Source organism: Haematobia irritans, chromosome 5 (assembly GCF_050003625.1).
Source record: "Haematobia irritans isolate KBUSLIRL chromosome 5, ASM5000362v1, whole genome shotgun sequence".
Lineage (NCBI taxonomy): Eukaryota > Metazoa > Arthropoda > Insecta > Diptera > Muscidae > Haematobia > Haematobia irritans.
The window spans coordinates 139195818-139223343 of NC_134401.1; the positions used below are offsets into that span (position 1 = coordinate 139195818).

The 27526-nt window shown below is 33.5% G+C and overlaps 1 protein-coding gene across 1 annotated transcript; it reads right to left on the reverse strand.

Annotated features, from left to right (window-relative positions):
* Positions 1-529: 529 nt before the first annotated feature.
* Positions 530-5872, reverse strand: LOC142240073 (uncharacterized). Its single transcript, XM_075311793.1, has one exon. It carries the CDS (start codon positions 5870-5872, stop codon positions 530-532), a length of 5343 nt encoding a protein of 1780 aa, XP_075167908.1.
* Positions 5873-27526: the final 21654 nt, after the last annotated feature.

Consider the following 27526-nt stretch of genomic DNA (forward strand, 5'->3'; position numbering starts at 1 on the left):
TCGCGACTATTGCAGGTCGATCGCATGTGAGACCTGCCCAGACAGTTTGAACATACCCGATGCAACACTACAGTGCGCAATCGTTGCTCCAAACGCATGTTCAAAAATTTGCGACACGACCTGAGATTGTGACTTCGCCTACACAACACACAGACATTCGAGTGCACTCTTTTATTCGCACCTGAATTCTTTTGGGCAGTCCCCGTAGGGGATGACGATGGTTTGGCTACGTTGGTTGCGGATACGTCAGCGGGAGCCGTATCAGCCCCCGACGGAGGGACAACTTTCTGCGTCGGTACTACCCCTTGTGAAGAGGCGACGACTGGGGTCATCCCGACGTCAGGGACCTGCTCGATGGCTGGTAACGGCTCGCGAAGAACCGGTGCAACATTATTTTCTAAAATCTCTCTTTCCTCATCGGACATCGGGACGTCATCTTCGTAATCAGGGAGAGTCTTAATAATTTCCCTCATATCTTCCATTGTACTGCGAAAAGAAAGATGACGCTTACTATATGAACGATCGAAAACTATTCGGTCAGTATGACCAATTTTACCACCGGTCGTCTTACAACACCGTTTGCCGTTCTCACGTCTGCAACTCTAACGCGACCGTCAGATCCTGGGTGGACGTCATCCACACGACCTAATTTCCACGATGTAGGAGGCAATTGCTCATCACGAATTACTACCAAGTCCCCTACTTCGATATCACGCTGCGGAAATTTCCATTTATACCTTTTCTGTAAGCCTTTCAAATATTCATCTTTCCACCGTAAGCAGAACTGTTGCGACAGCGCCTTCATTTTCCCAAATCGATGCACCAAATGAAGTGGTGATTCCTCCTCTAACTGTTCAGGAGGCGCCAAGATCGGAGATCCTACCAAAAAATGGCCAGGCGTAAGTGCTACCAATTCTTGAGAACTTTCACTCATTGGGCACAACGGCCTAGAATTTAAACAAGCCTCAATTCTCGAAAGAACAGTCGAAAACTCTTCAAATGTAAATTTGAATCCTGATGCATGCTTCCTAAAATGCGTCTTGAAGCTTTTGACAGCAGCTTCCCAAAGACCACCCATATGTGGCGCCCCGGCAGGGATAAACTGCCAGGAAAGCTGCTGAAACTGGTATGCGGAACACACCTTATCACGTCCTTCTTTAAAAACACATCTCAAATCCTTTTCCATTTCGCGTGAAGCGCCTACAAAATTTGTACCATTATCCGAAAAAATGGTCTTGGGACAACCGCGTCGAGATATAAATCTGTGAAAAGCGGCCAGAAACGTTGTCGTAGACAAGTCTGATGTGGCTTCCAAGTGTATGGCCTTCGTCGAAAAGCATACAAAAACGCAAACATAACCCTTTGTTATCTTACATGCGCGCCCTATAAATGACTTAATTTCGAAAGGCCCCGCAAAATCAACGCCAGTCGTAGTAAACGGTCTGGTAAGTACAGTTCTCTCCGGTGGGAGAGCCGCCATGATCTGCGTACAAGACTTCTTCCTATCCAACAGACACCGTTTACACCGGTTAATAGTCGATCTAATCAAAGATGTTAAACGAGGAATCCAATACTCAATCCGAATAAGACGTAGAACCAACTGGTTCCCTCCGTGAATAGATATGTCGTGAACATATTTCACTAGTAACCTAGCGAATCTACTATTATACGGCACTATAATTGGATGTCGCTCACTATACGACAGGGTAGGACACCTACTCAAACGACCATTCAACCTCATAACCCCCTCCTCATCCAGGAATGGATTCAATGACAACAACGAGCTCCTGGAACCTAACGGTTTCTTTTCCCTCAAACAATAGTACTCATCTGGATAATGAGCCCTTTGAGAAAGAACAGCTAGACGTAATCTCACTGCCTTTAATTCGGTTGCCGTCAACGTCGTGCCGTGATACACATTTCGACTAGCATGTGAATAATGGGTCCTGTGATAAAACCTAAATATATATGCGATGACTCGTAGAGCCCTATCTAACGAAGAAAACCTCTCTAAAATGTCCTCGTAGTTCGTAAAAAATGATGCGTGAGTCCTGACCGCCCGTACCTCAACGTCAGTCTCAAGAGGGGTGAAATCATTTATATCCCACTGAGAACTATCTGAGCAGAGCCACTCTGGTCCATGCCACCAAAGCGACGAAACCGCCAACTCTGCAGGCGACACTCCGCGACTTCCCAAGTCGGCCGGATTGTCCTCAGAGCGAACATGGTACCAATTCTGTCCCCCAGTATTCTCCTGAATCCTACATACGCGATTCGCAACGAAAGTAGACCACGTAGATGGCGTCTTTCGAAGCCAAGAGCGGACGATCGTAGAATCCGTCCAACAATAAACACGTCGAAATTCAATATCTAACTCCCTGGCTATAGACTTGTAAAGTTCTGAGGCCAAAACTGCCCCACAAAGCTCCAAACGTGGCAAAGATATAGATTTGATGGGGGCTACCTTAGTCTTACAAGATAGCAAATGGGTGAAGATATGTCCCTGCGGCGTAACCACACGAACATATACTACCCCCGCGTATGCTTTTTCCGAGGCGTCGGAAAAAACATGTAATTCTACCTCACAGTCTGTGGAGTAATTGACCCATCGAGGAATAAGAACGTGATTCACATCCTGATAGGTCTCGACAAACTTTCGCCATTGTCGCTCAGTTTGTAACGGAAGAGACTCGTCCCATCCTATCTTATCCAACCAAACCTGTTGCATAATTATCTTCGCCACTATAATAACTGGCCCCAGCCAGCCAACAGGGTCAAATAGCCTAGCTATAGCCGATAAAACCTCTCTCTTCGTAAACCGAGATTTTCGCTCAATCGGTTTCATCTCAAAATAAAATAAGTCCAACTGCGCATTCCACCTAATACCCAACGGCTTCGAACTACTAGCTTCAACAAACTCCAGTAATTTGGCGTCAACCAAATGGTCAGCCGAAAGCGATTCTAAAATGGCTAGCTCATTAGAAGTCCACTTCCTCAGTTCGAACTTTGCCGATGATAGTACTCTAATCAATTGGTCCCTAGATTCAACAGCAGTATCCACGTCATGGTACCCTGTCAAAACATCATCCACGTACATGCACCTTCGTAGAATATGTGCCGCGTGGGGATAGTCATCTTCGGAGTCATCGGCCAATTGCAATAACGTCCGTATGGCTAAATAGGGAGCACAATTCACTCCAAATGTCACGGTCTGCAGCTCATAGTCTTGTAGATCTTTTTGTGGGGAGTCCCTAAAGACAATTCGCTGCAGAGAAGTATGGGCCGAATTTACCCTAATTTGGCGGTACATCTGTGTGATGTCGCAATTAAAAACATATCTGAAAAATCTCCACCTCAAAATCAAATGAACCAATTCCAATTGTAATGTGGGTCCCACATAAAGAATGTCGTTCAGACTTTTACCATTTGAGGTCTTATGCGAAGCATTAAAGACAACTCGAAGTTTGGACGTCAATTTGTCCGGATTGATTACCGGGTGGTGTGGCAAATAACACACAGTTTGATCTGCAGGAGAAGTCGACGACACTGGTCTCATATGTTGCAAGTCCCAATATTCTTTAATCACCCCGTCATACATTAATTTTGTTTCAGGCTTTCGTAAAAGCGAAGCCTCACCACGAATAAACTGCTTCAAACAACTTGTCCGCGAATGTCCAAGCAAAACTTGTCCCTTTAATTCGGGTTTTATCGGAAGAGTCACTACGTATCTTCCATCGGAATCCCTATATGTGGTATTCTTAAAATTTTCTTCACAAAATTTATCTGCGGGAGAACAAATTGCCCGTCTTGGTAAGTCCTCTAATTCCCAAAACCGAAGAAGAGTCTTGTCAAGACCATCTTCTTCCATAAATTCAACAGTCGTTGAAAAAACCGTCACATTAGAAGTGGGAATTGAACCAGTAATGAGCCAACCGAAGACTGTCTGTTGAGCAATCAACGATCCTAAAATACCAGACCGAACCCCCTGTAATATAATTCTGGGATACACGTCTGCCCCCAACAATAGATCAACCGGACGACTATCGAACAGATTAGGATCAGCTAAACGTAAATTAGGCAAACGTGACATATAATTCCGACCCACTTGGAAAGACGGTAAATTCCCAGAAATCTTAGGCAGGACCAACGCAGTCGCCTCTACCAAGACCGATTCATCTATTGGTGACCCTATACTCAGAGGGCAAATACCGCGAGAAGTTATCGAAACCGATTGATTCACGCCCGATATCGAAGACGTCGCACTCGTTATCGAAATCCTAAGCAACTTTTGCATTTTTTCGGTAATAAAGGAGGCTTCCGATGCTGGGTCAATAAGAGCCCGAGCTGGGTACGTCATACCCTGATGAACGATGTTCACCATAGCCGTCCCTAATAGTACCGACCTGTTCTGGGAAACATGAAACACTTGCCTGGCCGAAGTACCAGACACGATTCCAGACGAAGTGGAAGGCTGCGGGTCAATCAAACCGCTAGAATCCGTAGGACGAGCGGCCGAAACTGTCGAGGACATAGTCGCCACATTCGTAGAATGGCAAGAATCTCGATGAAGCAAAGTATGATGCCTTCCTTGACACTTCTCACAACTGCGAGATGTAGCACAGTTGTTAACGTCATGTCTACGAGATAGACAATTGAAACAACAGCGGTACCGTTTCACAGCAGTCAACCGATCATTCACAGAAAGATTCCTAAATCTCGGACAAACACGAAGATGATGGCTTTGTCGTGGACAAAGAACACACATCTTATCGACGGAATCTCTAGAAGAATGAGAAGTGTATTGCGAATTACGCGACCTAGATGGCGAAGATTTCGGAGCTGCATTCGTAAAATGCGTTCGCAGTTTCCTGCCATCAGTTTTCTTCGAAGCATCGATACCCTTCAAATCGCGGAGACACGTGAGTGTCTGAATCCTTTCCGTAAGAAAACGATCCATGTCCACCCAAGACGACAACGCAGACTTATCACTTATACCCTGTTCCCACAAAGTAACACTAATCTTCGGTAGACGTTGCACACACAAATATATCAAAATCGGATCCCAATCGTTCGTAGGAACGTTATTCACAGCCATCGCCGAAATACATGCATTTATACCACGCTGCAAGTTCTTCAACCCAGAACTTGTCTCGGTGTCTAAGACCGGAAGGTCAAAAAGAAGCTTCAACTGATTGCTGACTAAAATTCTCAAGTTGTCATAAGTTTCCTTTAACGTCCTCCAAGCTAACTCGAAACTTCTATCAGTGAGAGGAAATCTTCTTACAACTTCACGGGCGTCGCCACTAGTCTTTTTGAGCAAATGACACAAGCGCTCAATATCACTCAGACGGGAATTTTTTACATAAACAGCAGTAAACAAATCCCTAAATGTTGGCCAAGACTGAAAGTCACCATCGAAAACCTCAATATCGCATGGTGGTAAAGCCAAACTATGGACCGCACCATGGTCAACACCTAACAAAAGAGAATTTCCCGATACATCCACATTACCAGAACGAGCAGAAATATCCGCCACATCGGCCTGCTGTATAGGAGTTGACGCCCTAGGAACGGCTTTTAGACCGTCTATCTTCCTTTCGATAGAGGAAACAATACGAATATAGGCATCATAAGTTGCCTCATACTTGCCGTCAGCAGATTCTACCTTTCCCTTATCTGAATCCTCCTGAAGATCGTCTAAACACTCCTCATACCTCTCTTTCACTTTCTCCCAGAGTGATTTCGCCTCTTCGACCTGAGCCCTTAGAGAATAAACATCTAAATTCTCCTCCTTCAAAGAGCTAACCCGTGTCCCAAACTTCACAACCGCATCAGCGGCTCTAATGAATCGCGCGAATGTATTAACTGGCATATTGAAAATAATTTAGCGTCACAAAAATTCACAAAAACTCGTAAAGTATGTGAACACGCACTTATCGACAGCGAAAACTGGCCGAAAAATCAATAAATTTGCACAAAATGCCCAAAAATGCAAAAACAAAAATTTACAAAATTTTTCTTTCAGTGTATCAAATTCTCACACTGCACCGAAATTACCACAAAATTTCTTGAAGTGTAAACAATTGTTCGTAAAACAACCACTTCAAAACTTAAAATCAAAAATTTCAAACAATTTGTAAACTATTGGACTATTTTTCTCTCAGTGTAGAGACAATTAATTTTCGTTCAGAGTACCGAATCACAAAATATTTTTCCCCGTGTACAAAAAAATGGGCAAATTATTCAAGTCAAATTCTAAAAATCTCAAAATTCTACTAAAATCTTCGAACTATTTCTCTCAGTGTATGAATGAATTTACGAAAATTACGCTCAGTGTATCGAAGAATACTGCCGCTGTATCAAAACTTCACACACGAAAACCAGATGATCAAAAAATTCAACAAATTATAAGAAATTATAAAAAAATGTCTGTAAGACCAAATGTAGGGTGCACGGACTGTAAAATACACCTCTACACTTCCACGCCAAATAATCTCCCCAAAAAAAAATCAAATATCGCAAATAATAAAAGATATAGAAATAAAAATATATACGTAATATATATGATAAAATAAAAATTATACGATCGTACCGGACCGCCTGTAGGGTGCACAGTGACCAAAACGATAATTTTTACTAATGCGCGTAACGCTAATGGGTCATACAACACGAAAACCCAAAAAACTCAATTTCAAAAATTTTTATAATTTTCTTCAAAATATTTACGACTCGCGGCCCCGTGAGGGTTAACAAATAAACCAAAGAAACACAGCTCAAAAAAAATATGTATGTATATACGTGTGTGTATCACTGATCATACGTAGGTATGTAATTCAAACGTTGACTGCAGTGACGATTGATCTTTGTTTACAATGGTAATACGACCAACAGAGCCTTTAGAGTCTGCGTGTATTTTGTTATTGTTTTATTTACTTCAAGTTAAAGGCAACGTAATTGCAAATAATGTTTTGAAGTAAATAAGCACTGTCAACGTTTAAATTCACCACACAACACCAATATATACAATAGATTTTTCACTTTTTATTTTGACTATTCCTTCACTTGAATATTTTTTAGCAAAACGAAATTAAACAAACGAAAGAAACGTACGTATGTATGTAGCAACGAATGTGTGTTTTTTGAAATGCAATTTGCCGTCGGCAAAACGAAATAATTGAATCAATGTTGTAAAACGACCGCGGTTTAAATTTAAAACACTCGCGATTTGCTCAATTATTTTAATAAAACACTGACATACGCACCTGTGTGTTGATAAATAATTATTTAAATAAATTTTCAATATAAATCCTTCACAAATATGGCTGCAAAGTGGCTGCTTTTTGTTGTTGCTTCACAATATCAGCACTTTCCTTTGAAAAAAAGACAAAACAAAATCCTTTATTAATTGCTGTAAGCAAGTATCCGGCTCGAAGGACCAATGAATGCGTAGCACCGAGAAATAAAATAAATAAAAACACAAGGATTTAGTTTTTCTTTTCAATGATGTTTCAATAAAACGTAATTTTATTGAATTTTTGGGAGATTATTATTTACCTTTTTTAACAAAACAATCGTTGGACGGACGTAATCCAGAAACGAATAATAACAAAAGTTAGACGCCGCAAGACGGTAATGGCGCGACTCGTTAGAGAAATGTAACGAATTGTGCTGAAAGCACAGAGCTGCATCCAGAGCTTAGGGTACATTTTCTAACGAGGGGGAAATTATCATTTTACAATATTTTAAGTCCCCACCTAACGAATAAATTTGACCATACGAATTTGAACTTAAACAGTATTTATTTGAGAAAATATCACAAAATTTTTAAATTCACATTCAAAACACTGAATTCGGATAACACCTTAAGAAGTGATGCAAATTCATTGCAACGGCTGTTGAAACGGTGGACATTCGTCCTATGACAAATTCATATTACATTCATCGCTTCTCCGCCAATTTTGTACCACTTCCGGACCTAAAAAAAACATTTTCACTTCTTTTTTTGGCGGCGCTTTTTTGCAGCATTATTAAGATATTAATTTATGAAAGAATAGTTTTAATATCAGTTAATTTTTTTTAAATTAAATTGACTAAACCAGACTACACAAAATAATAAAAGAGTTTTAGTTATTAAACTAAACATAAATTTAGGAACCTAAATCATAAGTTCAACCACAGCTTTATTTCATATATATCAGATTTCAAACATAAAAATGAAAAATCGTAAATAGGTTTTCAAATTCTGGGGAGGGCTAAAATTTTTCTGGGGGGTCTAAGCCCCCTCCCCAGAGGCCTTCCTACGCTTATGGCTTTATAGAATTATGGACCACTATGGGCCAATTTTTGCATGGTTGTTAGAGGGCATATACTAACACCATTTATAAAATTTCAACGGCATCGGATGAAATTTGCTCCTCCCAGAGGTTCTCCAAGACAAATCTGGGGATCGGTTTATATGGAGGCTATATATGTAATTATGCACCGATATGGACCAATTTTGGCATGGGAAACATTTTTATTGGCAAAAGTTTGAAGTCTTTGAAAAAAATACAAACAATTGCTTCAAAGGAACAACGTTTGCGATCGCCTTGTTCCAAACGTTTTAACGTTTTTTCTCGTGGATGCTGCTATTCGATACAGATGTTCCCTCTCTATACCGAAAAAAAGTGAACTGTTTTATAGGAAGAATGAACTGAATGAAGAAGAAAATCATTGGCGCCAAATCACGACCATTTTAACCATACACTAGTTCATTCTTACTATTTTTTGGAATCGTTCTAAAATCTTCTTTTGCTTTACTTCATATTGAACTTATGTGTTCATAAAATTTTTGAGACATACTTAAAAAAAGTAATATTTCATTAAGCTGTGGAAAATTTCGATAAAAATAATAAAATTTAACTACAAGCAAATAAATTTTTCCAATAAAAATAAGTTAAATTTAGCGTTAGTTTAACTACAGAAATTTTTTTCTGTGTACACCCAAGGAAAAAACACTTTTCTAATCGAAATTCCACTATCGTGTTGTCTTGTACAGTAAATAAACTCTAATTTAAGTTGAGAGATTGGACGACACAATTTTTGTCACCAATAGAATACTAAGCTTGTCTGAATTTTCCTTCTTTATAAAGTAGCTGTTCTTTGAGTGTAAGCGCCATATAATGAAAAGCCTCTGGACTTTATTCCCACTCTAGTTCAGTTTTCTACATAAGTTCGATATATTGAACTGCATTTGAAATGCTTTCATCAGCTTTAAATACCAAACAAACCACTGTACATAGATCCGATGTGAGAATCAAACGTACTTTAGCTGTCAAATGGTGTAATAAATGGCCTATTTATCTCATTATGGTAGTGAGGCACATGTTTTTTCGACTGTCTTCAAGATCTACTCAGACTGTCTACTGCTGCGTCTACATTCAATATTCCCAGACGTACAAAAGTCCTGCCAAACAGTTGTAACGAAATGTTGCAAGTATTTATCATCATCACAGGAGTCTATCCTTATGTGTGATATGGTAAAACATGTGCGGATACACTATGTAAGTGAAAGTGCAATTGATTCCAACAGGTCCTGTGTGCGAGAGGGAGAGAAGGAGAGCGAGTACATATCATGGCTATACTAGGATTGAAGAAATAAAGGGCATTTTAGTTGGTGTGTATGTTTGTGTCGGCATCTGAATTTATTATCAAAGGATCAATGGGGTGTCCATTTGTTTACTTTTTTATGTTAAATGTTGAAAATACTATGAAATTTTATCATCGATTGTCTATTATTGGATAGTCATAATTCTCCATTGTATTTTCAGTTTATTTCAAAGGGATGTTTATTTGATTTCCAGCATCTCCATTGGTCATTTATCCATTGTCCATTTTTGATAAATTACCCTAATTTATAATGGTTCGTATATATGTGTATGTGTGTGTGTTTTTCGATTTAATTGATTTTATTTTGTCCAAAACATCATGGAGCAAGTATTTTTATAATAGGCCTACTCTGAAAAGCAATTTCACTTGTCTCTGGAAAATAATTACCATTTTCATGAAAAAAATAAAAAATAAAAATCTTACGTATTTTGTGATAACTTCATGTCCTCCCATATCTGGATATAATTGTTATCTGAAGACCACCTTTTTGGGAACAATTTTAAAATGTTCATTGCCTAGAAAGCAGCTTCAATGGCTACCTTCAGTCATTTCAGACATTTCTGTTATATATTAAATTTTATCATTTATCTCAATTAAATATCTGAAAATATTCGATTAACTTGTGTGTTGATGCAAGGAGCAACTTTATTTCAAGCCCTTTAAGGGCTCAGCAGCTAAAAACCACCAACTCCAATGATGATATACCTAATTACGCTGCCATATAAAGAAACAAAGAAAACGCAAACAGAAGCAAAACTAAAAGATTTCATGGGTCTTCTGAAAACAGTGGCATCAGCAAGACCAAAAAAAAACAAAAAAAAACTCATTAAACAGCAGCCGCCATTGAAAAGTTCTACATTAATGGCTTATTTATAAGCAATCCCAACGAGTTCGTTGATCATTGTGGGTTTGTGATTATTTTATATTCCTAAGATGCTGTTTCCGCTCGTTTCGATTTCATGCTGGTGCTCCAGAATCAAAAAGTAATCCAACAGATGAATTTAAAGTTTTTATATTAGTTTTTTAGCTATCTGTTTACCTTTTTTAATGCTTCATTTGCAATGATCATCAATTCCGCATACATAAAACATTGAACCATAAAGAATGATTGAATTTTCCGATATAGAATGGGATGGGCATGCATAAAAAGCTATGTTGGCGGGCTATCTTCAAGGGTATCTATGTTAAAACAATCAGTGAACTAAATTGATTAATTTATTCCTTGATTTGATTTAAAAGAAGTATATACGGCTAGGTCGAATTTCAAACGGCCACCTCCATGGATTAAATAGTGGGCACAAATCCGTTTGGCACGGATTCGTGTCATTCTCCATAATCTAAGCTAACCATGGATTAAATATAATATTTTCTTTTGAAAGTCTTTCTTCGTAGCGGGTTACTTGATAACATATAACATTTCGGAGAATTTCTACCCCAAAAAAATCAAATTTTCCAAATTAAAAACATACTGATACAATTAAATTTTCAATCAAATTAAAAAAACAATTTAATTATGTAAATGATTGAAATTTTTACGTTTATAAATAAAATATTGACTTCCCAATTAACATTTTATTTAAATTAAAAAAAAATAATAATAATAATATAATAGAAAACGTTGCTTGAAATTATTAATAAATATTTGTTTTTGTTTTGTGCAATAAAAATAAATTATTTTTTTTTATTTCATTCAATCAAAAATATTTAATAAATTTTCTAATCAAGTATATTTTTTTATTTCTAATTAATTCAGTGCTTGGTACTATCATTTTCGTAATTGAAGCAACTTACATTAAAAATGAATTAAATTAAAACAAATATCGATATAAAAAAAATGTTTGTACACATAAGAAAATATCACCAAAATATTTCCAATTGAAAAGTTAATTCAAGTTGAATTTTTTTTCAATTAATAAATGAATTGATACAATTAACTTTTGAACAGAAGAAAATATCACCAAAATATTTCCAATTAAAAAGTTAATTGAAGTTTAATTTTTTCCCCCAATTAATAAATTAATTGATACAATTAACTTTTTAATCAAGATATAAACATCAAGTTAATTAAGTCAATCATTGAAAATTTTAAAATTTTTAATTAAAAAATTTATTGATACAATTAACTTTTTAATCGAATTCGCAAGACTAGCGGCCATCTTCATGTAGCTCCGATAGGCTTTAACTGCCAGTTAACAGAAAGTAAATTGCAAATATCTTCTCATCAATTAACTTTAACTGAAAAACTTTCGTCAGCTAAGTTCCTAATTAGCATATGGAATATATACACAGAAAAAAAAATTTCACGAAAATTTTTCCAATTAAAATCTTAATTGAGTTTTAAAAAATATTCAATTAAAAATTTAATTGAATCAACAAATTTTTTAATTGAAATAAAAATCAATCACACAAATAAATAGTATAAATTAATTTTTTAATTGACTGTCAATTAATTTTTTAATTGATACTATCATTTCTGTGATTGAAGACATTTCAATTAAAAAATTAATTGGATCAATTAATTTCGTGATTGATTCAGAAAAAAATTTTTTTTTGTGTAGGCAAGATGACAGCTTCGTTCATAATACGGTTTAAATGTTGGTTAGTTAACGGAACACTAAGGGAGCTTTATGAAAATGGGGGTGAGTCTGTTAAAGAGTGATGATTTTTTTTCGATTTCGATTATCTGAGGGCTATACCTAACTATAGGCCGATATGGACCTAGTTAAGCATGGTTGTTAACGGCCATATACTAGCACAATGTATCAAATTTCAACTGACTCGGATGAAATTTGCTCCTCCAAGAGGCTCGTAAACCAAATCTCGGGATCGGTTTATATGGGGGCTATATATAATTATGGACTGATATGGACCACTTTTGGCATGGTTTGTAAATATCATATACTATCACTACGTACCAAATTTCAACCAGATCGGATGAATTTTGCTTCTCCAAAAGGCACCGGAGGTCAAATTTGGGGATCAGTTTATATGGGAGCTATATATAATTATGGACTGATATGAACCAATTCCTACATGGTTGTTGAATACCATATACTAACATCACGTACCAAATTTCAACCGAATCGGATGAATTTTGCTCTTCCAAGGGGCTCCGGAGGTCAAATCTGGGAATCGGTTTATAAGGGGGCTATATATAATTATGAACCGATGTGGACAAATTTTTGCATGGTCATTAAAGACCATATACTTACACCATGTACCAAATTTCGGATCGGATGAAATTTGCTTCTCTTAGAGGCTCCGCAAGCCAAATTGGGGGATCGGTTTATATGGGGACTATATATAATTATGGACCGATGTGGACCAATTTTTGCATGGTTGTTCGAGATCATATGCTGACATCATGTAGCACATTTCAGCCGGATCAGATGAAATTGCTTTTCTTAGAGGCTCCTCAAGCCAAATTTGGGGGTCCGTTTATATGGGGGCTATACGTAAAAGTGGACCGATATGGCCCATTTGCAATACCATCCGACCTACATGAATAACAACTACTTGTGCCAAGTTTCAAGTCGATAGCTTGTTTCGTTCGGAAGTTAGCGAGATTTCAACAGACGTACGGACGGACGGATATGCTCAAATCGACTCAGAATTTCACCACGACGCAGAATATATATACTTTATTGGGTCTTAGAGCAATATTTCGATGTGTTACAAACGGAATGACAAAGTTAATATACCCCCATCCTACACCCAGAGAAGGAATATGATCACCTCAAATATGTTATGAGAGCAAAATGTTATTTTTGGACGGAGAACATGTAACATGTTTGCGGCAACCATGTTATTTTCTCAAGAAGCATATGTATGACTTCGGCAATCATGTATATGTTTGCCGAGAAAACAACATTTTTGCGACAAATATGTTCCATGGTCACCGTCCAAAAATAACATTTTGCTCTCGTAACATGGTTGAGGTGATCATATTCCTTCTCTGCGTGTATGGTGGAGGGTATAAACATTATCAAGTATTTTTTTATGCCCAACTAAAACTGTGATTGGTCCTAAAATACCTCTAGACTATCAATTTTAGAAAATCGGATAAAAATTACGGTTTCTACATGCCCACGAACTGAAATCGGGAGATCGGTCTATATGTGGGGGCTATAACAAAACACACCCATAGAAAAAATCATGAAGGGCGAGCATGTTTCAAAACTCTCCGTTCATGAAAGTGAATCAACACACATATGGTGTCAAATGGAGAACAAACGGTGTCATTCTGACAACGATAAAATGACACCATGCGTTGTTGAAAAAACAACTAGCGTTCATATTTTAATAACGTAATGGTTACGAATTTATAAAAAATAATATTTCAGGGAAATCGGCTAAATCGTGTGGTGTAGAAACGCTCACGAAATCAAATCGGGAGAAAGGTTTATATGGGGACTATACCAAAAAAAAACATGAACCAATACGCACAATATTTGATACACCTATTTGTAAACCTAACATAAAGTACCTCAAGATCTCCAAAATTGCGCAGTTCAAATTAGATTCTTATTGCCCATCTTCGAACTTGACCTACTTGCAGATGTCTTTGATTGCATCCGACAAACGGACATATTTAGAATGTCTTTCGGATCGAGAATATATACAATTTATAAAGTTGAAAAGCGATATTTCCATGTGCAAGAAATGGAATGGGACACTTACTATGTCCCCATCAGCATCACCCTACTATGGTAATAGGAATTAGCAAATAATAGCTGCTTCTTTGCAATTGGAAGACTGCAATATTCCTTAAAACACAAATAAATGTATTAGAATCAGCGGCGTTTTCTCGTTCCCTCGAATGGTACACACAAAAAAATATCAATTAATTTGATTGTCAATACAATTAAAATTATGTTTAAATTTTAGCTAACAACGTAATTTGTAAATACAATTACGATTTTAGTCACTTTAGCAACCAATTTTGTTATATCAACAAAAAATGTGTTGATCTAAAAAATTTTCTGTAACAACAATTTATTGTAAGTTCAAAAATTATAATATTATTTTGTGTGTAAATATAAAAATACGATAGTAGCAGCTTATGAGAATATGATATGGCATTATTACTAAAAGTTCTTTTTATCGTTGTAGTTTTTTCCTTGGAACGACCGTAGCCATGATTTTTTTTTTAGATTCTTGGTAACCACAAGTAAAACTTTCATTATATGATCAAAGTTGATCATTTCATCCCGGAGGCTGTTGACAGCCCACAACACACACTGAACACCACCACAACCACTTGATGATGGCAGGCAGACAATGCATCTGTGCATTCAGGCAACCACCGCCATCATCATCATCAACAACCTCCAATCATCCATCCGGCTCATCGTCATCCATGTTCAATCCTAATCATTGACGTTGCTATTATTATGGTTATTATCAATTGGGTCCAAAAAACAACACAAATCTAGACTGAGTAAAAAACGCACAATATATTAAAACGACAAACAGTGGTATAAATAATAAAAAATGAGAGTTGAACATTGAAAGGTTGAAAATAATATTATAAAATTTGCAGGGCTTCTTCTAACTCCAAGGTAAATTCAACACAATATTCTAGCCGTTCGTTGACAAATGAGATACCAAGTTTAAATGTTTTTATATACAACAAAATTTTCTATAGAAATAAAATGTTCTATAGAAATAAAATTTTGACAAAATTTTCTAAAGGAATAAAATTTTGACAAAATTTTCTAAGAAACAAAATTTTGACAAAATTATCTATAGACTTAAAATATCGACAAAGTATTCTATAAAAATAAAATGTTGACAAAATTTTCTATAGAAATAAAATTTTGATGTAGAAATAAAGTTTTGAAAAAATTTTCTGTATAAATAAAATTTTGACAAAATTTTCTATGAAAATAAAATTTTGACAAATTTTTCTATAGAAATAAAGTTCCAAAAAAATTTCTTGAAATAAAATTTCGACAAAATTTTTTCTGGAAATAAAATTTTGACAAAATGTTCTATAGAAATAAAATTTTGACAAAATTTTCTATAGAAATAAAATTTTGAAAAAAATTTCTAGAGAACTAAAAGTTCGACAAAATCTTCTATAAAAATAAAATTTTGAAAAAATGTACAATAAAAAAAAAAATTTGAAACAATTTTCTATAGAAATAAAATTTTGATGTAGAAATAAAGTTTTGAAAAAAATTTTCTGTAGAAATAAAATTTTGACAAAATTTTCTATAGAAATAAAAGTTCGACAAAATCTTCTATAAAAATATAAATATAACAAAATTCAAAAAAATTTCTATAGAAATAAAATTAAAAAAAAATCTGTAGAAATAAAGTTTTGAAAAAATTGTCTATAGAAATCAAATTTTGACAAAATTTTCTATTAAAATAAAATTTTGACAAATTTTTCTATAGAAATAAAGTTCCAAAAAAATTTCTTGAAATAAAATTTCGACAAAATTTTTTCTAGAAATAAAATTGCAGCAAATTATCTATAGAAGTAAAATTTTGACAAAATTTTCTACAGAAATAAAATTTTGACAAAATTTTCAATACAAATAAAATTTTGAAAAAATTTTCTATAGAAAAAAAATTGACAAAATTTTCTATAGAGATAAAGTTATGACAAAATTTTCTATAAAAATAAAAGTTCGACAAAATCTTCTATAAAAATAAAAATTTGACAAAATGTACTATAAAAATTAAATTTTGAAGAAAATTTCTATAGAAATAAAATTTTAAAAAAATTTTCTGTAGAAATAAAGTTTTGAAAAAAATTTCTATAGAAATAAAATTTTGATAAAATTTTCTATTAAAATAAAATTTAACAAATTTTTCTATAGACAAATTTTTCTATAAAGTTCCAAAAAAAAAACTGCAAATTATCTATAGAAGTAAAATTTTGACAAAATTTTCTATAGAAGTAAAATTTTGACAAAATTTTCTATAGAAATAAAATTTTGACAAAATTTTCAATAGAAATAAAATTTTGACAAAAATTTCAACAAAAATAACATTTTTACAAAATTTTCAATAGAAATAACATTTTGACAAAATTATCTATAGAAATAACATTTTGACATAATTTTCAATAGAAATACATTTTTGACAAAATTTTATATAGAAACAAAAATTTTGAAAAAAATTCTATAGAAAAAAATTTACAACATTTTCTATAGAAATAAAATTTTGACAAAATTTTCTATAGAAATAAAATTTTGACAAAATTTTCTGTATAAATAAAATTTTGACAAAATTTTCTATGGAAATAAAACTTTGACAAATTTTTTTACAAATTCAATATTTTTAAAGCTTTTATTAATCGTGTTAGGTCCTAATATCAAAGTCTTTTGTGAGTATGTTTTCCCTTTTTGTAGAAGTGGTAACTGAAATAAACTTCTAAAATAAAATAGTAAGCCATTTCTTTCGAAGAAAAATCTTTTTTCATATTAACCATAAAATTTTGATCAAAAACTTCAAATATATTTTTTTTTATTTGGTAAATTTTTGGTAAAAGCTAAAATTTTGAAAAAAAAATCTATAGAAATAAAATTTTGACAAAATTTTTCAATAGAAATAAAATTTTGTCAAAGACTTCTATAAATTCAATATTTTTAAAAGTATTAATATTCGTGTTTGGTCTTAATATCAAAATCTATTGTGAGTATGTTTTCCCTTTTTGTAAAAGTGGCAACTGAGATTAAACTTCAAAAATAAAATAATAAGACATGTTTTCGAAGAAAAACATATTAACCACAAAATGTTGATCAAAAACTTCATAATATAATTTTATAATACATATATAAATTATATATAAATTATAGATAAATTTGTGGTAAAAATTTTTAACACTTTGTTAATTTTTTTTGTTGGTACGAGTGGCAACCGTGCAATGCAGTCGAACACAAAAAACAATTTTTTTTGCCAATATTTTTTAATTAAAATTTTGACTGAATTTGAAAAACATTCGATTTCAAAATTAATTGATTGATTTAATTTTCTAATTTATTTCAATTAATTTCCTGATTGAAACCAAAAAATAATTAATTGATTATAAAGTTATAAATTCTTAATTGTAAAGTTTTATATAAAATTTTAATTGAAAATATCTAGGTAATATAGTTTTCTGTGAAAATTTTAATTCAACCTCTAGAAAAAACTCCTTCAAAAATACTGTCTTCACATCATACCATTTAGCTGCAGTACATGCGGACAGACATTCGCATGACATGCGAGTTGATGATTGAACACAATAACTAAAACATCAAATCCACAAGTAAATCTTTTCGTAACCAACAACAACCACATTGAATTGTATCTCAAAGATTCCGAAAATTAAGAGCCCAAGAAAAAAGCCTCAGCATCAACTTCATGGAACAACAAAAAAGCAAAAAAAACTTCAACATGGTTGACTAAGAGATGCTGACTGGCAGACACATACATAGACATGAGAGCGGCATAACGAAACTGTTTAAAATAATTACCAAGATCGTCTGAACCAAAGGCCGCCTGTTTAAGTTGCAACAACATCGGTCGCCCATCATCATTTTCAGTAACCTCTCCAAAAAAAAAAAAAAAAAAAAAAACAACAACAACAACAAAAAACTAATGCACTACGCGCATGCGTATGGAATTGGTTGTCTGTTGGTAAATGATGACGAAGACTACAGATAATGATGCTTTTGGTATTGGTGCTGCTGTTGATGATGGTTGTTTTCTTTCATTTTTCTGTTCGATTCGATTTTTGGAGCATCACCATAGTTCTCATCATGGCTTGATTGCTTTTTTATGTTGATGCATTCATTTTGAAAACTGCTCTGGATTCTTGTTTTGTGGTAACCAAAAAACACACGATTCCATTTTTTCTGAATTTTTGTTCATGTTGTTGTGGTTCCTTGTCATGGGAGGAGGAGCAGCAACAGCAGCAGTAATGAAATACGATGACCACTTCGATTTATCTCAGGTAGGTAAGCCGACTGTTTGGCTTTTATGGTTAACGGCGTAACTGACATTTTGTTTAGTAGTCAATATCGTTATTATCGGAGGTCCATACACTGAAAAAAATATATATATCGACCTAATATGAAAGGTTAAGCGTCCTCAATTGTAGTAGGCGCAAGAAATTTTAATGAAAAGAAAGTTCATAATTTTAAAAATATTTTTCTTTAAATTTAGGACACGAAATTTTGAAATTCTCATCCCTACGCTAAAATCGTATGCCTTTGGGAGTCATCGTGGTACAATGGTTAGCATGTCCGACTTGCATACATAGGGTCTTGGATTCAACCCCAGTTTCGACCGAACACCAAAAGGTTTTTCAGTGGAAGAGTTTGAAAGTTTCGAGGCTTCTCTAAGTAGCTTTGCAATGTGAAATGCCGTTCGGAGCTAAACATAGAATCGGACAGCAATCAATGACCACAGTGGTATCATAATGGACAGAATAGTGTAAGTGAGCCTGAAATATTAGGCTGCCAACAATACCTAAGCTAACCTAAGGCAACTTTTCCTTAAAATAAAGAAAACCGGGGCTACATCGAAACTTACCGATATAAAGCACATTAAACATGTCTACATATGAATTCCAGATTTCCAATTTCAAGCAAATCGGAGATAAAATGTTGTGTCTATTAGCTCAAGAAGTAAAACCGACAGATTGGTCTAAACATGGCCCATATTCGCCACACCTCTTTTTAGACCTCAAATACCTCCAGATTTCCAATTTCAGGCAAATCGGATAAAATAGCTGTGCCTCGACTTATAAACACGTTTGCCACAGTTGGTAGAATTCTAGCAAAAATGTTTGGTAGATTGGTAGAATTCTCGATGTTTTGGTAGATTTTGGAAAATATTTCTCTCCAAATAGGGGCAAATCTTTAATAGGAATAAAATTTTGACAAAATTTTCTATTTTAAAAAAATTTTTTTAAAAACAAAATTTTGAGAAAATTTTCGACAGAAATAAAATTTTGAGAAAATTTTCTATAGAAATAAAATTTTGAGAAAAATTCTATAGAAATAAAATTTTGAGAACATTTTCTATAGAAGTAAAATTTTCTGTGGAAATAAAATTTTGATAAAATTTTCTATAGAAATAAAATTTTGAGAAAATTTTCTATAGAAATAAAATTTTGAGAAAATTTTTAATAGAAATAAAATTTTGAGAAAATTTTCTATGGAAATAAAATTTTGAGAAAAATTTCTATAGAAATAAAATTTTGACAAAATATTCTATACAAATAAAATTTTGAGAAAATTTTCTAACGAAACTGAATTTTGACAAAATTTTCTAATGAAATTAAATTTTGACAAAATTACTATAGAATTAAAATTTTTGACAAAATTTTCTATTGAAATAAAATTTTTACAAAAATTTTTTTTGCAGGAATAAAATTGTTGACAAAATTTTCTATAAAACTACAATTATGACAAAATTTTCCATAGAAATAAAATTTTAACAATATTTTCTATAGAAATAATATTTTGACAAAATTTTCTATAGAAATGAAATTTTGGGAAAATTTTCTATAGAAATAAAATTTTGGCAAAATTTTTGATAGAAATAAAATTTTGACAAAATTGCTATAGAAATAACTTTTTAACAAAATTTTCTATAGAAATAAAATTTTGAGAATATTTTCTATAGAAATAAAATTTTAACAAAATTTTCTATAGAAATAAAATTTTGAGAATATTTTCTATAGAAATAAAATTTTGAGAAAATTTTCTATAGAAATAAAGTTTTGAGAAAATTTTCTAAGAAATAAAATTTTGAGAAAATTTTCTAAAGAAACTGAATTTTGACAAAATTTTCTAAAGAAATTAAATTTTGCGGAATTACTATAGAAATAAAATTTGAGAAAATTTTCTAAAGAAATTAAATTTTGCGGAAATTTACTATAGAAATAAAATTTGAGAATATATTCTATAGAGATAAAATTTTGAGAAAATTTACTATAGAAATAAAATTTTAATAAAATTTTCAATAGAAATAAAATTTTGAGAATATTTTCCATAAAAATAAAATTTTCAGAAAATTTTCTATAGAAATAAAATTTTGAGAAAATTTACTATAGAAATAAAATTTTGAGAAAATTTTCTATAGAAATTAAATTTTGAGAAAATTTTCGATTTAAAAAACTTTTTTTTTTTTTGGCAAAATTGCTATAGAAATAAAATTTTGACAAAATTGCTATAGAAATAAAATTTTGACAAAATTTTCTATAGAAATACAATTTTTACAAATTTTTTTTGCAGGAATAAAATTTCTGACAAAATTTTCTATAAAAATACAATTTTGACAAAATTTTCCATAGAAATAAAATTTTGAAAAAATTTTCTGTAGAAATTAAATTTTGAGAAAATTTTCTAAAGAAACTGAATTTTGACAAAATTTTCTAAAGAAATTAAATTTTGAGAAAATTTACTATAGAAATAAAATTTTGAGAAAATTTTCGTAGAAATAAATTTTTGAGAAATTTTTCTATAGAAGATTTTTTTGATTGGTAGAATTTTCTCCAAATTTTGTGGGGTATACCAAAACCTGGATCTGTATGGCTCTTGTTCAAAATTTAAATGAATGAAGACCAAAAAGGAATATATGCCAAATATCGCAACGATAAGTCTACTATCGAATGATTACATTAAACTGACGGACGGGCATTGTTAGAGCTTGACTGTAGACTATATTTAGTTTATATATTCGCAAACTCATATTTCGATTTGTTAGAAACGAAAGTAAATAATGCTTCTCATAATTACCAATTATTTCTTCCATATATTCGTTGCCGAAATTATTTTTCTTTACAATAGTAACCATTGTTCTCTAAATTTTCTAAAATAATTTTTTGGGATTTTAGTAACAACAATGCCTAATATTTCTCCTTGTGTATTCTATTTACTCCCATTTTCTCAATCTGGGCATCTTTAATCCAAGCTAAGAATATGTAGCAGCTTCGCACCAATTGCAGAAGAAGCAACAGCAGGTTTCAACTCAACGTCATTCACATGATTTTCAAGCACGTTAGCAGAAGAAGGTTAAAACAATTTACTTGCAACATCAAATGATGATTATGGCTCCGGGTTGGAAAAAGGTGAAGGGGTCTAAAAGTTGGATGATGAAATTATTAACATTTGATGAGATGACGATCGTTAATAGCCCCTCATTGGATGTACGGACGAACGCCACTCAGAAACCGATCATCCATACATGCTGTGGTCATCTATCTAAAATATCGATCCATTCACGTACACGCACTTAGAGCTTAAAGTTAATTAAGCAACTAAAACGAACACTTTCAGAATATTAAGAAATGTTGGTTTCTCCCGACGAATCTGTGGATAATCATAAATACGATGTAGAACTTTGTAAAGGTTCTTTTGATGTGGTCATTAGTGTTTCCGCCCCAAAAAAAAAAAAAAGTTTGGTAGATCTGCAATATGGAATAGAAATGAAAATAAAAAATCTTAATACCATTATGAAATGGCTGAAATTTTTTTAATTTTGAAATTTATAATCAAAGAAGGAAGATCGTTGGAATTATATTGTCAAACAGGATCGAAAGTTGAAGTAATATATTTTTTATGTGACATTACTTTTCGAAATTTCAATGATTTTCGTAATAAAAAACTAATAATAAACTTATGCTATGGTCACACTGGGCAAATATTTGACAGAAATCAAAAAAGAATCCGTCGGCACAGAAAAAAACACAGCAAACATTTTTAGCTCATATTGGATATATTAATAGGTTGGCTGATAAGTCCCCGGTCTGACGCATAGATGACGTCGCTAGTATTAAATGCATATTATTTTTATATAGTACCAACCTTCAAATGATTCGTGTCAAAATTTGACGTCTGTAAGTCAATTAGTTGTGAGATAGAGCGTCTTTTGTGAAGCAACTTTTGTTATTGTGGACAAAACGGAAAAAAAGGAATTTCGTGTTTTGATAAAATGCTGTTTTCTGAAGGGAAAAAATACGGTGGAAGCAAAAACTTGGCTTGATAATGAGTTTCCGGACTCTGCCCCAGGGAAATCAATAATAATTGATTGGTATGCAAAATTCAAGCGTGGTGAAATGAGCACGGAGGACGGTGAACGCAGTGGACGCCCGAAAGAGGTGGTTACCGATGAAAGCATCAAAAAAATCCATAAAATGATTTTGAATGACCGTAAAATGAAGTTGATCGAGATAGCACAGGCCTTAAAGATATCAAAGGAACGTGGTGGTCATATCATTCACCAATATTTGGATATGCGGAAGGAAGCTCTGTGCAAAATGGGTGCCGTTGACCAAAAACAACAACGTGTTGATGATTCTGAGCGGTGTTTGCAGCTGTTAACTCGTAATACACCCGAGTTTTTCCGTCGATATTTGACAATGGATGAAACATGGCTCCATCACTACACTCCTGAGCCCAATCGACAGTCGGCTGAGTGGACAGCGACCGGAGAACCGTCTTCGAAGCGTGGAAAGACTCAAAAGTCCGCTGGCAAAGTAATGGCCTCTGTTTTTTTGGGATGCGCATGGAATAATTTTTATCGATTATCTTGAGAAGGGAAAAACCATCAACAGTGACTATTATATGGCGTTATTGGAGCGTTTGAAGGTCGAAATCGCAGCAAAACGGCCCCATATGAAGAAGAAAAAAGTGTTGTTCCACCAAGACAACGCCCCGTGCCACAAGTCATTGAGAACGATGGCAAAAAATCATGAATTGGGCTTCGAATTGCTTCCCCACCCACCGTATTCTCCAGATCTGGCCCCCAGCGACTTTTTCTTGTTCTCAGACCTCAAAAGGATGCTCGCAAGGAAAAAATTTGTCTGCACTGAAGGGGTGATCGCCGAAACTGAGGCCTATTTTGAGGCAAAACCGAAGGATACCAAAATGGTATCAAAAAATTGGAAGGTCTTTATAATCGTTGTATCGCTCTTGAAAGGAACAATGTTGAATAATAAAAACGCATTTTGACAAAAAAATGTGTTTTTCTTTGTTAGACCGGGGGCTTATCAGCCAACCTGTTACATCACGGTAGCATTATTTTCCAAAAATCGTATCCAGTTATTTTGAAAATGGTTCTAGTGTGACACTCATTTTGGTCAAATATTTGCCTAGTGTGACCATAGCCTTAGCTTACGAAAAAAAATGTTGGGAGTGCCACTTCGTAATGACAAGATTGACAGCAGATGGGGTAGTTCAGGACATACGCATCACACAATATTGAATCTATATTCATGTCATACACTGAAAAAAAAAATATTGTCGTGAGGGCAAAGATTTTACGTCATTTATATACGAGTGCGAATTTTGCTTAGTCTAGAACACGCATTGCTCTTATATAAAGTGTTTTCCTTGTGGATAAACCTTTCAATGAAGCCGTTTTGTCCTTATAGTTAATTGATTTGACTTAAAAACGGGTATGCTAACATCGGGTATCTTCAACACTTTATTTTAAATGAGTTTTTTGCCTGAAACATAATATAATTTCTACTTGAAGTCGAGTTTGAAACTTCTCTGTTATCAATGAAAGTGGTGGTTTGTACATTTCAGAAATAATGATTTTGATGTGGACAACAAAGAACGTCCGGGATAGGCGAAGAAGTTTGAAGGTGCTCTATTGAAGGCATCACTCAATGACGACTTGTGTTATACGTATGTTAAGAAAAAATTGCCAAACCGAAGTATTAAATTTATTGGGAATGATTCAAAACCAACAAAAATCTATGTCGAAATATTGGGGAACAATAAGGTGATTTTACATCACGAAAACGCTCGGCCACATGTTACAAAACCCGTAAAATCTTATTTGGAAATACTGAAAAGGGAAGTAGTAGCCCATCCACCGTATTGCCAAGACATTGCTTTTTCTAATATACCCTTTTCCGATCGATGACACATGACCTGGTTGATTAGCATTTTTGTTCTTATAAGGATGTCAAGAATTGGGTCCAATATCAGATTAAGTCAGAAGACGACACGTTTTTTTTTTTCTACGAGGTATCCGTATGTTGTCAGAAAGATGGGAAAATCAGTAGCTAGCGATGGAAGATAATTCGATACTCTTGGTCCATCGATGAACACACTATTTTTCAAGGCCTTAAAAGAGGCCTTGATTGATTTAGGCACCACCTAAAACTATTAAAACTCATATTAGTAGACTACACTGAAAAAAATATTTACGTGATATTAAAGACTACTAAACCTAAATTTTAGGCTGCGAAATTTACAAAATATTAAGGACAAATTTTTTTCAAAATAAAGAAATTTTAATTAAAATACAGTTTATAATCTTTGCTTCAAATATTTTTGTCATTAATTTTAGGTTACAAATTTTGTAAATTTGCGTCCCTCCGTTAATGTCGCATGTCTTTGAACTAAGGCTAATTTTCCTTAAAGTAAAGAAACACATTTTTGATTTAGAGAAATTGTCCTTAAATTAACTGAAATATTGAAACTTTAGATTTAAGATAAAAACGTTTCACATATTTTTTATTTTAAGGATTTAGCGTCTTTGGTTAAAAGTTTTTTTTGGAATTAAGAAAACATTTTTTTTTACTTTGAAGTATCGGTTATAATTTGGATTTTTAGAAACTTCTTCTAAACACTGCCATCCACAATCGAATTACTTGAGTTGCGGTAACGCTTGCCAATGGCAAGGTATCTTAAAACGTCCTAACACCGTTTTCTAAATTGTAAGTCCATAAGTTTTATATATATTAAATTAAAAAAGACCGATTAAATACGTATATAATTCAGTTTGACAAAATTTTCTATAGAAATAAAACTTTAACAAAAATTTTTATAGAAATAAAATGTTGACAAAATTTTCTATAGAAATAAAGTTTTGACAAAATGTTCTATAGAAATTAAATTTTTACAAAATTTTCTATAGAAATAAAATTGTAACAAAAAAATTTTACAAATTTTCTATAGAAATAAAATTTTAACAAAATTTTCTATAGAAATAAAATTTTGGTAGATTATTTTTAGGTCGAGTGGCAACCATGATTATGAACCGATATGGATCAATATAGGTTCATAATCATAACCTTATACTAACACCACGTTCCAAATTTGAACCGGATCGGATGAATTTGGCTCCTCCAAGAGGCTCCGGAGGTCAAATCTGGAGAGCGGTTTATATGGGGGCTATATATAATTGTGGACCGATATGGACCAATTCTCACACGGTTGTTAGAGACCATATACTAACACCATGTTCCAAATTTCAACCGGATCGGATGAAATTTGCTTCTCATAGAGGCTCCGCAAGCCAAATCTGGGGATCGGTTTATATGGGGGCTATATATAATTATGGACCGATGTGAACCAATTTGTGCACGGTTATTAGAGACCATACACCAACACCATGTACCAAATTTCAGCAGGATCGGATGAAATTTGCTGCTCTTTGAGGCTCCGCAAGCCAAATCTGGGGACCGGTTTATATGGTGGCTATATATAATTATGGACCGATGTGGACCAATTTTTGCACGGTTGTTAGAGACCATATACCAGCACCATGTACCAAATCGGATCAAATGAATTTTGCTCCTCCAAGGGGATCCGCAAGCCAAATCTAAGGGTCCGTTTATATGGGGGCTATACGTAAAAGTGGACCTATATGGCCCATTTGCAATACCATACGACCTACATCAACAACAACTACTTGTGCCAAGTTTCACGTCGATAGCTTGTTTCGTTCGGAAGTTAGCGTGATTTTAACAGACGGACGGACATGCTTAGAACGACTCAGAATTTCACCACGACCAAGAATATATACTTCATGGGGTCTTAGAGCAATATTTCGATGTGTTACAAACGGAATGATAAAGTTAATATACCCCCATCCTATGGTGGAGGGTATACAAATGTTTGGGCTAAGGCCAAGTTGACTTTAATAGTTCAGAAAAATTTAATCAAATTGTCTTTAACTTTGTTGTCTTTTTGCATCTTGACTACAAAGCAAAAACGTTCAAATACGAGTTAGAATATATAGGACATGTATTTCAACATTTTATTTTAAAGAGGTTTTGTTTACTTGAAACATAGCATAATTTCTACTGGAAGTCGAGTCTTAATTTGGAAAATAAAGTTGTCGTTAATTCGTTTTTAAAGGACTTTGATAGCATATAAAGAAAAAATGCTGAAAAAGCGAAAAAGTTCACGAAGTTCACAAAACCCAAATTTAAAAGAGAATTGTTTCTTAAAAGTGTCCTTACTTGTATTATCCGCTTCTTTGGCTCGGAATCAATACCAAAATTTTTAAAGTAAAGACAAAATCTTTGGAACCGGGCATGCTTTTTTTTTCAATGTAGCTTCGACAAAAAAATTTTTCAGCGGAAGATTATCCCCTCTCAATGACATTTCTGAATGCCTCAAACTTCTTTAAGTGGTTTGACCGTAATGTGAAACGCCATTCGGAGAAAGAAGTGCACCACGGTGATATCACATGGACTGATTAGCCTGAAATAACAAGCTGCCAATTTATCAAAGTAATCTAACCTAAGTCTTCCGCCTCGCATTATCATAAGAAAAGAGAAATGTTTTTCTTTGCCAAGTGGCGCCGTTTTTTTTTTTTTTTGCATTTCATATAAAAAATTGCAACCTTATATAAGTTGCAATAGGCGTACGGACGGGCGTATTTACATCACCATAAAGACTCACGATAATCAAACATTTAAACGCTTTGCAAAAGACATACAACAGCAGATTTCCTACAGCCCTAATTATCTTAAGAATATCAACAACCACAGCTGCATTTATTAACGATTCTTATTTGAAAATATCATATTTTAGAATTATTTCTATAAAAAAAAAGTTCATTGTATGATATTTATTGTTTTTCTCTTAATCATTTTTAGCCTTAAGAAAATCCTTACAAATTTTCG